Raw genomic sequence first — 15,898 nt, forward strand, 5'->3', positions numbered from 1 at the left:
AAGACGGGTGGTAAGAGTTTTTTTTTACACCCCTAAAAAATTCTCAAGGTGATGCTACCTGGGATTGAACCCCGGTCCATTGGCTTGATAAACAAAGCCCTTACCACGGCAGGCCCGTACCCAGGGTTTTTTCTTGCGGGGGTGCGAAATCCGTTTTTTATGCCTTAGCAGTATTCCCACGAGACGTTTATTGTCGGATTTGGCTACATACCAGAGTGATCTAGCTCATGCTTTATAGTTTTGTCTACTAGCACGTCTATTGAGAACCGAAATTGGACCTTTGGCCGTTGGGGGGTGGGGGAGGGGTGCGCGTTTGCACCCCCTGCACACCCCCCTGGGTACGGGCCTGCACGGTAGGCGCTCACCAACCAAACACAGCGAGTTGGGTTGACCAGCTTACTGCCTACCTACAGGCTTCCTTATTAGTTTTCTTTTTCGGGATTACTAATGCGCGCGGACGAAGAAAAGAAGGGTGTGTAATGCCCGCTCACCGCCGACAGTGCTGAATAACGTATGCGCATGCGCGTGCTCTGGCGAAAACAAGCACAATCGTAGTGTTGAATCGTTCGAGTAAAGGTACGAAAGGCTGACTTCAGTTGCTGTTTTGACTAACTGTACAGCATTAAAACCATACTGTACAAAAATGACAGATTTGTGTGATAATGAGGGAGTCATAAAGAAAATTATAGCCTTATGTTTGGTCTAGTTTTCTTAGCATTCGCCAAAATGTGACAGTTCGCCGGTAAAATGCCGCCATTTCAAAACAAAAAGGCTGGTTTAACCGCGCGGGTACTGGAACTAGTCTTGCGTTTTGCAGCACTGTCTTCACCGCCGCTTTATGGCATACTTCGAACCGAACTTGAATTGAATTAATTAAATAACTCTGGTGCTTGTAAGAGTCGAGCTTATTTCCAGTGGAGCCTGTTTTTCAGGAGACAATACTCTTCAAGGAATTTCATTATTGTCTCAGAACAAAAGAACACAGAAATGTGCACTTTCTCGTACGGGCATTCGTTAAAAAAATAATGAATGCTGCTGTACGCAGCTAAAGAATTATAATCATCACCGACAAATGTCAAATTCTGGTCAAATACATAATAAGCACATCTGTTGCACATCGGTAATTCGCGTTTCAGGCACATGTTTTCCCCTTTAATCAGGGCCAGCATAACAAAGATTTGTGTTGACTTCTTGTAAATTCACCATATTGTTGATCAGTATGTAAAGCACATGCCATTTAACGGGGGACCCGGCATGTTTGTGGGTGAGACAGTGCTGTAACAGTTGTTTTTAAGGTTAGTGGTTCATTTGTCTGTCACCTTTCTATGGCGACTATGACCCACTTGGCTGGGGGAGGTACCGGTTTAACTTGTTCGCTGTTACAAGCTAAAGGCTTTATAAGGTGTTTCCAAAAGAGGAACGACAGCATCAAATCATGTTATCTACATATATATAATCGTGTCTCTTCATGCACACCGTACCGCTTTTTATATGCTCCTGAGACGGCATCCCTTATGCCTAGTGCACACTAGCAACATAACAACATAACGACATGGGCGCGCGCACTATGTTTAGCCCGACACGACATGGACATAATGAGATAAAAGAAAAAACATGTTTTTTCTCTTATGTCGTTATGTCGAAGATAAGAGTGCGCGCGCCAATGTCGTTATGTCGATATGTCGCTAGTGTGCACTAGGCATTAGTAAATCTGAGGCTGACAGCCATGAAAAGCTTTTAGGCACGTTCTGATAAGGACTTAGCCAATGGGAGTCCGAGGAACGAACTACCCCTCATGGGTGTGTCGGTTTGTTACAATGTTGCTACGGCTACCGATGTCACACACTAACTTGTTACACTGCTAGTGCGCATGTCAAGCTACACACGTGATTATTATAATTGACAGCATTCCAACCTTTTTTGCAGTCAAAATTTTAAAACGTACTAAAACCTACTTCTACCGACGGCAAGCCTAGTTTTCCTTCCTTCGTTAATGAGTATAAGACGAGAACTGGTGACCAAATCCCGATTCTCAAGTACCATTTGAGAAAGGACGCGCATTTTTGGGACGGCTAAGTAAGGGTTAGATACTGGACGCGAGGTTTCTATGGGATTAAAGGCACGAATTAACAACAATTTTTGTTAACGAGTGTCCTAAATTCCATAGAACCCTCGCGTTCATTGTCTAACTTTGTTAGAAAATTCACACTGACACGAGACATTTTGAAATGCTTTCGTACTAGATGTCACTGGCAAATCAACACCATTAAATGTAAAACAATTAAAATATTATCTTACTGTCGAAGGCCATTGTATTGTTGTCAACAAGTTTTCAACATCATTCAGACAATACTGACAAGTCAATTGTGTGCGAATTTCTCGCTCTGTCGGAATTCTAGTCATTGCTGCAAGACTCAAAGCCGGAGCGCTTGATTTTTCCGTCCCCGGAAAAGAAAGCGCGCGATTTTAAATACCATTCGGCGAAAAAAGTAACCCAAGCTCCGTATTGTGCCTAAATTGATCTCTCCGTCCCGAACATTATTTGAATTGGGATTCTTCAAAAACACTAAAGACGCTTTAATATGGCCAGAGAACACACAAAACGTGAACAAAAACGCAATACTAAACTTCATTTTTCTTTTCGGCAAGTATTTCTTTATTTTTCGCTTTTTTGTGTTTCGTAAAATTTTTACCGTAATATCAATTTAGGCACGAATACGAAGCTTGGGCCACCTGTGGTATGCACAACAGCCTCTATTAGTTTGCACACACCCTCTCTAGGAGCTCAAAAGATCGGTACAGTGCGTCACCTGGTTCGTAATCGTTTTTAGGAATCCTGTATTTTAGTATTTGAAAACTGAACGTGACTCGAAAAAAGAGGCTAAGGCCTAGGACAAACGCTGTTCTTTTCATGAACATAGAACAATCGAAATGGTCTATTTGCATTCTTTGGATTTGGAACGGAATAAAAACATAAAAAGAAAGGCTACTAAGCTAGATCTAAGACGTTATTAGTTATGGATTGAGGTTTCATCAATCAAACGCTTGCGGAAGACTTTGGCATAGTTTGCACAAATTGAGCCACCCTTTGAAAATTCCTGGATCCACCACCAAAATAGTTTGGAAAAAAAACCTAAACCGTTCACGCCTTTTATACAGAAAAACGTTTATCATTAGCCAACATGATACAGACCATCACAGAGGAATTTGTATTTCCAGTGTTTCATGCTACCTCCAATTACTGTTTTTTTTTTTCACAGGATAGGGTGCAGGGGTTACCGTGGAGATACGTGTTTGGGTCACCAAGCTTATTGGGTACGGATGGACTAAGTATGCACACATTTTCTGTTCGCTTTTAAAATAAAAACACCCCCTTAACATATGTTTTTATAATTTCAACTAGTGTCCGGCACTCGACTGTATATCACTGGCAAGAGGTAGGGAAATGTCCACGGACCCTACCCCTATCTGTTCGGACATGTCCTCGGACCCTACTACTATCTGTTCGGACATGTCCTCGGACCCTACCCCTATCAGTAAGGAAATCTCCTCGGCCCCTTCCCCTATCAGTTTGGACATGTCCACGTACCCTACTTCTATTAGTCCGGACATGTCCACGGACCCTACCCCTATCAGTAAGGAAATGTCCTCGGACCCAACCACTATCAGTTCAGACAAGTCCACGGACCCTACCCTTATAAGTTCGGACATGTCCACTGACCCTAGTCCTATTAGTTCGGACATGTCCAAGGACCCTATCGCTATCAGAACGGAAATGTCCTCGGCTGCGGTTTACTCAGAGAGTTGTTGCTAGTCGAGCCTGATACCCCGAATATGTTCCAGCCAGTTCCTCCAAACGAGGGCTTCTTCCCGTAATATGTGTCGTACATCCGGGACACCGAGTAGTTGCCGCTGGGCGATATGAACCGTGGATCCACAGTACTAGGTGAGGGACTGTCCGCTAATAAACTCTTAGGGGAGGGGGTCTTCGCATTCTGATCCGTTACCATGGTAGGGCTGAGCCTGAAAAGGTTAAAAAAGTGATAAACAACGGAGAAAGAGAGTGGCAAATACGCAAACGTTTACGAATTTCATTTCAGCTCTTCTTTAGGACGCCTTGTAATGATTTTAAGTCGCCGTGAAAAAATCTAAGGAAAGAGGCTTAACAGGAACATTTCGCTTTTGAGGACAGTTTTTAAAACAGACCCATAATTCTCATAATTAATAGTCTTGTGGATAAAATAATCACCAAGTCAGGGCGTAGCCAGGGGCCAAAATGCAGTAAATGTAATATATAGATTTAGGTACTGCCTAAAAGCGGAGCGAGCATTACTTTTTTCAGCATAAACTTATGTAGAACCTCCCTCCCCTCCACTTTCATTATGCATCATGTTCCACCACCCACAAAAAGGCACCATATGTAAAACATATAAAGATTGCATGTTCTATAAATACTGCAATTATTATTAAAAGGTGTCCTCCCAATCCTCATAGGGAATACCTAGAACAAATATGTTTTTTGTTTTAGGTAAAAAAGTATTTATTGACATTACTGAAGATATCATTAACTAAACTATACTTGATAGACAACTGATACAGCAAAATTAGCAAAATAAATTTATGCTTTGATTACAGGGAAGGCTTTCAGGTGTGAAGGGAGGTCAAAGTTCCTCACAAAAAACTGGGTGCTATTTTATTCTCTTCAAAATTAAAAACAATAAACAAATACATATGAAATTTCTATACATTAATAAGTATATCAGCAGATCACACTATCATAGTGGGTTTGAGGTAAAAGTACTCATTCCCTGCCTGTACTGTCCCAATTCCTTTTACTTTTTTTATATTACTTTACTTAACTTGCAAAGATAGGGCTTTATCATTTTCTTTCTCTTATGTAAGTTTTAAAGAAAGCAATTCAAATATTGAAAAAATATCTTTATTAACCTTCTCTCTTGTGCTTTAGAATGTAACTTTGCTAAAGGTGGATTAAAAGCACTCCAACATATTTGAAAAAATCTGAGTACATTATTTTATTATACAGTTAAGAACCACAGATAAGAACCTAGAATGAACCTGTTATCCTAAAATTATCAAATTAGAATCCTTTTTATAAGCATCTATTTAGCCTATAATTTGAAATAGGTTGAAATAGGAAAATTGATTTCTAAATAGTTTTAAATCTTCTAGATCTAGTTCTAGATCTTAAGGGATCATATAGGAGACCTGTTTTTGTTTTTTACGATTAACTTACTTCCTCAATCACTTTACCATGAGTCATTGTAATTGCAAGAGACTATTTATGAACCTAAATAGCCTCAGGCTAACTTGGAAGGGAAACTAGGTTTTTCTACTTAATAACTCTGGTTCATTTTTTTAGAACAATTTTTCCATTAAAATATTATCTTACTTTTTGTTACTTTATATGTGTTTATTTTTGGTGACCTACATTAAGTACCAATGCCTTATATGTACATCCTGCCCTGGGTCATGCCTCTTAGCCAGCAGCTTGTGTCTCAGCTTGATTTCAGAATCTCTGACTGAGATTAACCTGAAGAAGTTTGAAGAAAAGCATTTAAGAAAAAACTGGTAATTTCCTTACAATACAAATATTATACCACAAAAACCTAATTCATAAAACCCAAAACTAAAAATAGGATACAAATATTATGCCACAAAAACCTAATTCATAAAACTTAAAAATAAAAATAGTCCCAACTAAAATTTTCTAAAAAGATACCCATTACAGTAAAAGAAGATATGAACTTTGCTGTCTCATAAAGCTCTATGATCTGATGAGCCAGAGGTTGAAAGAGCTTTTATAGGAGAAGCTGCAGAGGGAAAAAACCATTGCTTTTGAGCAAATTGCTCCTCTACAAAAAAGCTGTATTGGCTTTCTATGAAACCTGAATTTTACTTTTGTACCACATTATATTGTGACTTTAGAAAAAAACAACATTTTTTTAAGGTTTGTAAAAAACATTGAGGTACCCAGGGTTATTGAAAATATTTTCGTTGGTATAAAAACAACGCATATTTTTTAGGTAATAACAGATCCTAGGTCCTAATATGTATGTGCACCTTTTTTTAAAATCAAAGCAGAATTCCAAAATAGTCGATTTAAATTTCAAGTGTTTATCAAATATATGTTGTTTTTCACAAATTGCCAATACTTAGGGTTTTTAGAGACCAGATCTCAATTTATTTAAGGTTTTAGGAAACCAGTTCTATATTTCTTTCTCCAAAGAAAGCTGGAGTTTACTCATCTCTGTAAGAATTTGACCAATCATTCATTGAAATGAATTAAAAATCACTTTTGGTTTTATTTCTAGTAGTAGTAGGGTTTTGCCGATTCTGGGACAAGTTTTTGATCACCCCAAATTTTATTCCAAAATGGCGCAAAAGTCTCCGCACCCCTCCGCCAAGCCTCGCGACCTGCGCATACGCGAGTTTGCCCAAGACTCCTTGCACACACGAACACGACCACGCCCACCTGTCAATCACTTTGTCACGTGATAGCCAAGCCCACCTGTCAATCACTTTGTCACGTGATAGCCAAGCCCACCTGTCAATCACTTTGTCAAAAACCTGTCGATCATTTTGTCGCGTGACGGCCACGCCCACCTGTCAATCATTTTGTCACGTGATAGCCAAGCCCACCTGTCAATCATTTTGTCAAAAACCTGTCAATCATTTTGTCACGTGTCGCACTTAGGGGGAGCTCGAGGGGATAGCCTCTCGGCTTCACATCTAAAAAAGCTTTTGAAAAGTGGTTTAAAGACATGACTGGTTTGATAGAAATGGAGAACCTGAAGGTGAAATATCTGAAAGCCCTCGCCAAGGAGCGGGGTATCCCAAGGTATTACTGGATGCGGAGAGACGAGCTCGTCGGGGCGCTGACCAGCACGTCACCACCACCACCACCCCGACGGGTCCCTTTACCCAAACTTCTCAAAGGGCTGCCACGGCCACCCCGCATTACCCCGTCCAACACGTCGGAGAGTATTCTCGACGGCCCGATACCTGAGATTAATGTCCCCATTCTCAAACCCTCCCAACCCACACGGAGTTCCCACGTCCAATCACTCAAGCATTTTGCAAACAGGGCGGCCAACTCGATCAAGAGCGAGTTAGACAAGTTTGCGGATTGGATACTATCTTATGTCCCTGAGCCCATAAAAAAGACCGCCAAAGAGGCTGTAGATAAACGGGTCAAACGTCTGAAGGAGAGGATTAAACGTTTACACGAGGAAGCGGAAGATCGCTTCACACCCAAGGAACAACAGACAGCGTTGAAGGGGTATCTTAAAACCCACGGGATAGCCGGACAGAAAGGTTACGACCCCAAGACATTCATCGCCAGCATCAAACCGAAAGTCCTTGAACTCATCGGTCGACAAAAGAAGCCTATCAAAGTGAAGTTTATCTTTACTTGCGGGTTTATAAGAGAGGATTCGGCTACAGCTAAGATCGAGGAAGAACTAGGATATTTTCATACAGAAAAGCCTGAGATTGTGACAGAGTCGACTGATCTCTCTGATTTGTTCGATACGATGGCAAATTATTTACTCGGATTAGTCGAGAAGTTCCAGAAGCAAGGCTCCGGATGGAGGTTTGACCAAGTGGAGTACTTTGATATCAACATCGATCCTTTTAAGCCGTTGTCTGGATCTTCCTATATTCCGTTACCGTCGGAGTTAGCGTCCAAGAAGGCGATCATCAATGTTAAGAACGAGAATGATCACGAATGTTTCAAGTGGGCAGTAACCTCCGCTATCTATCCTAAGGAGACACACCCTGAGAGACTGAACAAACAAATGACAGAGAGCTCTAAGAACTTCAACTGGTCAGGAATAGAGTTCCCCATCTCACTGAAACAGATCGACGAGTTTGAGAAGCAAAACCCCCACGCAGTTAACGTCTACGGGTACGAGGGTAGTGTGTATCCCCTAAGAATAAGTAAGAGACATGACACTCGTACGATCAACTTACTTCTCATCTCAGATGATGAGACAAATCATTACTGCTGGATCAAAAACATGAGTAGACTTTTATCCTCTCAAATCGGTGATCGCCAACACGCGTCTGAATTTTGTCCGAGGTGTCTGAACTCGTTTTGGTGTAAGAAAGCGTTGGAGAGACATTCTGAGTACTGTTCTAAAAATGAGGAAGTCAAGATTGAAATGCCAAGAGATATAGACGGAAACCCCCTCTACACAAAATTCAGGAGCTTTAACAGAAAAATGCGGGTTCCCTTTGTCGTCTATGCCGACTTTGAGTGCTTCACAGAGAACATAGACACGTGTTCCCCAGATGAGAGTAAAAGCTTCACTAAGCAATATCAGAAGCACAAACCATCCGGCTTTTGCTATCTAATCAAGTGCTTTGACGACAGCATATTTCCACCCACGCTTGTACGGGAGACGCTTCAAGGACCTGCCGAGGATGTCGCACAGATGTTCGTAGAGTCTTTAGAGTCAGACATTAAGGAGATTTACGATAAGTTCAGGTTCTCTAAGAGGGTGGAGATGACACAAAGGGACAGAATTGACTATAGCAATGCCACTCACTGCCACATCTGTGAGGGTGAGTTAGGAGGGGACAAGGTTTTAGATCATTGCCACCTTACAGGGAGGTACAGAGGTGCTGCTCACAACGAATGCAACCTAAAACACAAAATTCCAAAGTTCTTTCCTGTTCTCTTTCACAACCTGTCTGGATACGATTCACACCTGTTTATCAAGAACCTCGGTGAGTCGGAGGGTAAAATAGACTGCATACCTAATAACGAGGAGAAGTATATCTCTTTCACAAAACAGGTTGTGGTCGACAGGTTTACGAACAAAGAGGGCAAACAGGTTGATGTCAAGCGCGATATCAGATTCATCGACAGTTTTAAGTTCATGTCGGCAAGCCTTGACAGTTTAGTAAGTAATCTACCAAAAGAGTCTTTCAAGAACCTCACGACTTACTATGAGGGAGAACAATTACGGTTGTTGTTGAGAAAGGGCGTCTTCCCATACGACTGGTTCGGCGACTTTGGCAAACTAGACGTGACCCAACTTCCACCTAGAGAGAAGTTCTACTCGAGACTCAACGACACAGACATATCGGAGGGGGATTACCAACACGCGCAAAAAGTGTGGGAGACCTTTGAGATGAAGACCATGAGGGATTACCACGATCTCTATCTTGTGTCGGACGTGCTCCTGTTGGCAGACGTTTTCGAGAACTTTAGAGATGTCTGTCTCGAGAACTACGGTCTGGACCCAGCCTGGTACTACACAGCACCCGGACTGGCTTGGGATGCAGCCCTAAAGATCACAAGGGTAGAGTTGGAGTTGCTGACCGATTGCGATATGTTACTAATGTTTGAGGAGGGTATTCGCGGAGGTGTCTCCATGATATCCACCAGACATAGTAAGGCAAACAACCCCTACATGAGAGAGTACGATCCCAACCTACCGACAAAGTACATTACCTACCTAGATGCAAACAACTTGTACGGCTGGGCGATGAGTAAACCTCTACCCACTCACGGGTTCAGATGGATGACTGACCAAGAGCTTACAGGCTGGAGAGACTACCCGTGCGTCTTAGAGGTTGACTTGGAGTATCCTCGCCATCTCCATGACCTGCATAATGACTACCCGCTAGCCCCAGAGAGCATCAAGATTGGCAAAGTAGACAAGTTGATCCCAAACCTTAACAACAAAACAAAGTACGTCGTCCACCATGAGACTCTGAAACTTTACGAAAGTCTTGGTCTAAAAGTCACCAAGATTCACAGGGGTATTGCCTTCGAAGAGTCTGCGTGGCTAAAACCCTTTATTTACCTAAACACCAACCTTAGGGCAAAAGCGACAAACGATTTTGAGAAAGATTTTTTCAAGTTAATGAACAACTCTGTTTTCGGGAAAACCATGGAGAACATCAGGAACAGGGTGGACATTCGGTTGGTGACGGACGAGAAGCAGGCCAAGAAGCTCATATCAAAGCCGAACTATCAACATCGCACCATCTTTTGCGAGAATCTAGCCGCCATCCACATGAAGAAGACAAAGCTGATCTTCAACAAGCCTGTCTACTTGGGCATGTCCATTCTGGACCTGAGTAAGACGCTCATGTACGATTTCCACTACAACTTCGTCAAGCCCAAGTACGGTGAGGATGCAAAGCTCTTATTCACTGATACTGACAGCCTGATGTATGAGATCGAGACGAAAGACTTTTACGAGGACATCAGCGGGGATGTGAGGTCCATGTTCGACACCAGCAACTTTCCGAAGGGTCACCCATCTGGTATTGAGGTGGGTGTGAACAAGAAAGTCATCGGAATGTTTAAAGATGAGGCTGGGGGCCAGCAAATTACAGAATTTGTAGGACTGAGAGCCAAACTTTACTCATACAAGATGGATGAAGGTAAAGAAGAAAAGAAATGCAAGGGCGTCAAGAGAGCAGTCGTCAAGAAGAGCATCGGTTTCGATGACTACAAGGATTGCTTATTTGGTAAGAAACCTCAGATGAGACTTATGAATGTCATCAGAAGTCATAAGCATGATGTTTACACTGAAACGGTGAACAAGGTCGCTCTATCTCATGAGGATGACAAGCGAATCATCTGTGACGATGGCATCCACACCTTCGCTCACAGTCATTTCAAAACTGCGGCTGGTGGTAGCTCAGTATCTTCAGGAACGACTTGAAGTTCTTCCCTAACGAACGACCTCCTTGGAGCACCTTCAGAGAGGTAATACAACACAGGCTGCCCAACCGAAACAACACTACGTGATAGATCAAACACTTTTAAACTCCAAATAGGATCTGTGGCTCGTCTGCGTTCACCTCCTTCCTCTTCTCCAGGAGCTAATAGATATCTAACTCTAACCCCTGGTGGTAGTCTAACTTCATCGAGTCCAACAGGCCGCTTATACGTTGGAGGATCGATATCAACCTCTTTCAAACCAATAGATTTTGCAGGCTCTTTGCCGGTGATTCTTATAGGCTGACTATTCAGAGTTTTCAAAACATCTGGCAATCGTTTCACCCAAACTCTAGATCGATCATCGCTAATCATTTCTTGAGCATACTGATGAGAAAACAACCTCTCCGCCAGCGTTCTATTGGCGCGTTCGACAAAAGCCTGTGCGCGATGGTTCCCAGCCTCGCTTCGCTGGATGGTGACCCCCTTCTTTTTCATAATCTTCGTTACCTCCCCCCTAAATTCTGTCCCCGGATCGACAATCACCGTATGAGGCCATTTAAGTTTTCTGGAGTATATCTTTTCAAACCCTTTAGCAATTCCACTCGAATCCTTGGTAGTCAGTGCTTCTGCATCTTTATATCTCGAGGCAATATCAATCACAACCAACGCGTAACGGTAGGTTTTTCTGCCTACGTTATCGTGGGGCATAAACAACAGATCGGCTTGGTGAATCTGATTAGGTTTATTCACAGTCCAATGCGGTCTGGGGACATACTTTGGAGCTGGGAGGTAGATCTGCCACAACGCCTGTTTTTCAAGCCACTTCTTAGCCTCGGCTTCACTGACTTTAGCGACACTAGCTAACTTAGAAATAGCTGAATACCCTTTCCAGTATCCATCGGCGGAATAGTATATTTTTGATAACCTGCTTTCGTTACTCATTTAAAGATTATCTCTCTTTTCTTAAAATAAAAGATGGCACAAGCGATATCAGAAAAAATCAACCCAAACAGGATCCCGCGGGAACCCTTCGGCCTGAAAGCGGAATCGTCGCTGAATCGGATTACATTCAATCCCTCATCGGCAAGTCCTGGAGAAACCCTCTATATAAATATTCCAAAACTTGCTGAAAATGTAGTGATTGTTCCAGGTAGTGTATCCTTACTATTCGACTTAGACGTCGCAGGACACGCGAATAATACTCTCGTCAACAACGTTGGTCGAAACCTAGTGTCGAGACTCAAGATTCTCTTCGGCGGAGAAACACTACAGGATACTCAAAGATACGATCTCTTTCAAACCTATCACGACTTATACTTACAAGCTGAAGATCGTGGGGATAGAATAAAACAAGGTATTTCCTCTGAAAACATGAGGAAGCTCAGGACAAATGCAGGTGATAAAGTGACCTCAGATGCTAAGGAAGTAGCTCTTGCAACAGTTCACAACACCAAGTACTGCATTCCACTCGACCATCCTATTCTCAGCGAGCATGGGGTCTTTTATCCAAAGGCGTTACCTCATCCGCTAATCTTTGAAATTACTCTAGCCCCAGTTTCCGACGTCGTAGTTTATGCTGACACGGTCAAGACTCCAACGTACACAATCACAAACCTCGAGTTGGAATATGCTTGCATCTCAAGTGAATACTTGGCCCGTGAGGCGTTGTCGACTTATCAGGTTGGTAGAGGATTCTTTTACGAGAACGTCATTCTCCACAAAACGTTCACCATCTCCAAACCTAATGATGGTGTCATAAACGAGCACATTAATCTGCCGAGGAGGTCAATGACAGGGATATTGTGCCTGTTCACAGAGAGCTACACCGGAGGAGCAAGGGATTCCGAAAAGTTTGTCAATCCAAGCATCACATCGATCAACATTAATGTGGATGGCATGCCAAACCGTCTCTACTCCAAGGGGATGACACCGCCGGACCTCTGGGAGTCGGTAAAGAAACGTTTCGGTAGAGAGGGTGTTAAGCAAAAGGATTTTTACGCTAATAACAAGTTTGCTCTGTGGGTCGACTTGAGGGCACACCCAGATAACAGCATTCACGGAGGAGGTCTGGTCTTGAACAACACGCGAGACGGGGTAAAACTCGAAATGAAACGAAAAGTTGGAGGAACGGGGAATATCACCTGCTACATGTTTGTAGTAGCCGACGCGTTGATGGAGGTTATGAACTCGAATTTGAGAGCGATCATGTATTAAAAAAGACTTGTGTGATAATACAAAAAGAATGGAAGAATTACGGGGAAAAGTTCCTTTTCATTGTATTATCACAGGACCTACTAATTGTGGGAAGACAAAGTACCTCACGGAACAGCTCCGAGGGCCGTTCCGGCATGTGTTTGAATACATTGTGTTGATTTGCCCGACTTATGCGAAAAATAAGTCCTATCGTAGATTTGCTCACGGAGATAAACGTTTCTTGGTATTATCGCCGGATGCTAGTAACACCGATGAGATTAACGAGTTACTAACAGATTGTGCGGTGCTATTTTCTGGTACAAATACGTTACTCGTTTTGGATGACTGTGCTGTATCGAAAGATCTAAAGCAACGCTCGAACAAGTTTATCGATCTAGCGTTCTCAGGGAGACACGATGGGTTATCAGTGTGGGTATTGACGCAACAATTAACATCCATAGCAAAGCCCTTCCGTGATAACGTCGCCTGTGTGGTTACATTCCATAATCCATCTCAAATTGGCACCAAAACACTGTTTGAAGATTATGGGGGTGACTTAGACGTCGAGACTCGTAAAAAGTTCGTCGAACTGCTGAAAACTGAAAAGTATTCCAGACTCTGTTTCTGCCTACGACATCCATTCCAACGTTATTTGGAGATTCCTGCCACGCGGTGAGCTCTGATTAGAGAAAAGTTGGGGAGCTCTAGGGGCTGGCCCCTCGAAGTGGTTTAAAAACATCTTGGTCTACTTACAAAATAAGATGGCAAGCATTGAGGATTATATGGAAGAGGAGCCTAAGTCTAAGGAGAGTTCGGGGGGTGTGCCTCTCGAAGACGATGTTGAAGTCAAACGAGAATCGCTGGCTATTCTCGCATCTCTTGGGACTACAAAGGAATTTCTTGGTGTCGGTATGAGTCTTGGTGATATCAAGAAGCTCTCGGCGAAAGACGTCGAGAAATACTTTGTCCGCTACCAGACTGTCTTAGGCAAGCAAGTTACTGATGGATTAGTAGAATCAGCACTTCAAGTAGTGTCTCAAGTCATTTCCTACGTGGTTCCTGTAGATGACACCGAAGCGCTTAGCAAAGACTTACAGAACGACGAGTTGGTTAAACGCGAATTGTCAAACTTTGCAGGTCTCTTGGTATTGAAGGGAGGAAGGATGGTGGCACTTGCTAGTGCCCTCTTTCGGGTCGCTAAGCATGTTAAACTAACACCTTCACAGGAGACTTCCAACAAACTTCAAGAAGTTCCAAGCACAACTGAGCAAGCTCTTGAGCACAACTGAGCAAACTCTTAAGCACAACTGAGCAAACTCTTGAGCACAACTGAGCAGACTCTTGAGCACAACTAAGCAAGCTCTTGAGCAAACTACTAAGACGTCATTTAAAGATTATGTTTCTTATTGTAAATCGAAATAAGAAATGTCTGACGAAAATCAAGAGGTTGAACAGATTACTAGGAACCCACAACCGACAAAAAGCAAGGAGAAAGATCCTAAAAAAGTCGCTGCTGGTAAGAAACTCGCCGAATATAATAGGAGGGCTAAAGAAGCACTTGCTAGGGAGATGAAACGTGACGCGGAGGCGAGTTTAGAAGACGCTACACAGGCGGAGACACCCCACCTAGGGGGAGCTCGAGGGGCTAGCCTCTCGGACGCTTGGATTCCAGAGCTATCGTTTACAACTGTACTGTCTCTAGTTGGAATAGGGTTTACCGCATTGGATATGTATATGCGTTTTTACAAAAAGAAAGAGGGCGAACCGTCTAAGATTAACGTCAACGAGACCGAAACTCTCGAGAGACCCACCCCCCACCTAGGGGGAGCTCGAGGGGCTAGCCTCCCGAACGCGACGCCAAAAATAGGAATGTTGTGATTTAAAGATTATCTGAATCTGTAATAAATAAAATCATGTCAACTGAAAACAAACTTGTGAAAACGATCACCGACTCAGCAGTCATTGTCGGATTGGCCGCCGGCGTGGGTTATGTTGCTAAAAAGGTTATGAAAGAATCGTTTATCAGCGACCCTTCGTCGAGTGTTACAAACTATGCTAAATGGGTTGCTGTCCTGTCTGGTAGTATGTATCTGAAAGATTATCTGGAAACACAAAAGATTTTGCCAAAACCGCTGTAGGCGACTTAAAGATCTTATAGATTGATTAATAAATGGCAACTATAGCATTTATGATTGGTGGGGCTTTTGTTAATGCAACAGCATTCGTTGGAGGGAGTTACCTAGCGAGATACTTATCTTCTGACGCTACTCATGTCGATAAAGAAAAAATAAGACACGATAAAGCGCTTGAAAAGTATCAACAAGCAATGGGTGATTGGCAGAAAAAAAGACAGGAATACCAGGATTGGTTGGGGGAAGAATATAATAATAAACTTCGTGCAGACCAGAATGATAAGGAGACCGATCAGGCTTTCAAACTATACGCTCAAACACATCCAGATTTTGATTTGAAAGAGCCTGAGCTCTCAGATTACTACAGACCGAGTAGCAACCAAAAGATGGGAGAGATGGCATATGTTGGAGGTGGAATGTTAGCCCTTGGCTATGTAGCGAGTAAATGGCTCTGAGCATATTCGGTGTAAAGATCACTTAAAGATTTCTTATTTTCAAACAAAATAAGAAATGGATATAGATTTTGATCCCACAACAGAAAAAGGTAGAGAAGATTTGAATACTACTGTAGACGAAGATTATGACTCTCTTATTCCAAACGATGGTGAGGGAAGAGAATCATGGAATGAAAGGATTTCAAACAGATTTGGTAGAGGTGCAAGCTATGTGAGTAGGAGGTTGACCGACTTATGGAAAACACGAAACCCCGGGAGGGCTGTCCCCGAGTACATGGAGTTACAGAATATGGGAGGTTCTCCTTCAACGGACACACTTAGGGTAAACCTTTTGTTATCGAAATATCCAGATCTTGATGAAAATTTAGTTCAGATTTCAACGGATGAAAGAGGAAAACAATTCATCTCCTTCT

The 15,898-nt window shown here is 42.7% G+C and overlaps 1 protein-coding gene across 1 annotated transcript in view; it reads right to left on the reverse strand.

Annotated features, from left to right (window-relative positions):
* Nucleotides 1-2,219: 2,219 nt before the first annotated feature.
* The window catches only part of LOC5507200 (alpha-tubulin N-acetyltransferase 1), a 32,358-nt gene continuing 18,679 nt past the window's right edge, over nucleotides 2,220-15,898 (reverse strand). The window contains exon 11 of the mRNA XM_048731043.1: nucleotides 2,220-4,023. Coding sequence (XP_048587000.1) covers nucleotides 3,765-4,023 — 259 coding nt within the window. The 3' untranslated portion in view covers nucleotides 2,220-3,764. The remainder of the gene's footprint in view (nucleotides 4,024-15,898) is intronic.

The sequence above is a fragment of the Nematostella vectensis genome, chromosome 8 (genome assembly GCF_932526225.1).
Source record: "Nematostella vectensis chromosome 8, jaNemVect1.1, whole genome shotgun sequence".
NCBI classification, from domain to species: Eukaryota; Metazoa; Cnidaria; class Anthozoa; order Actiniaria; family Edwardsiidae; genus Nematostella; species Nematostella vectensis.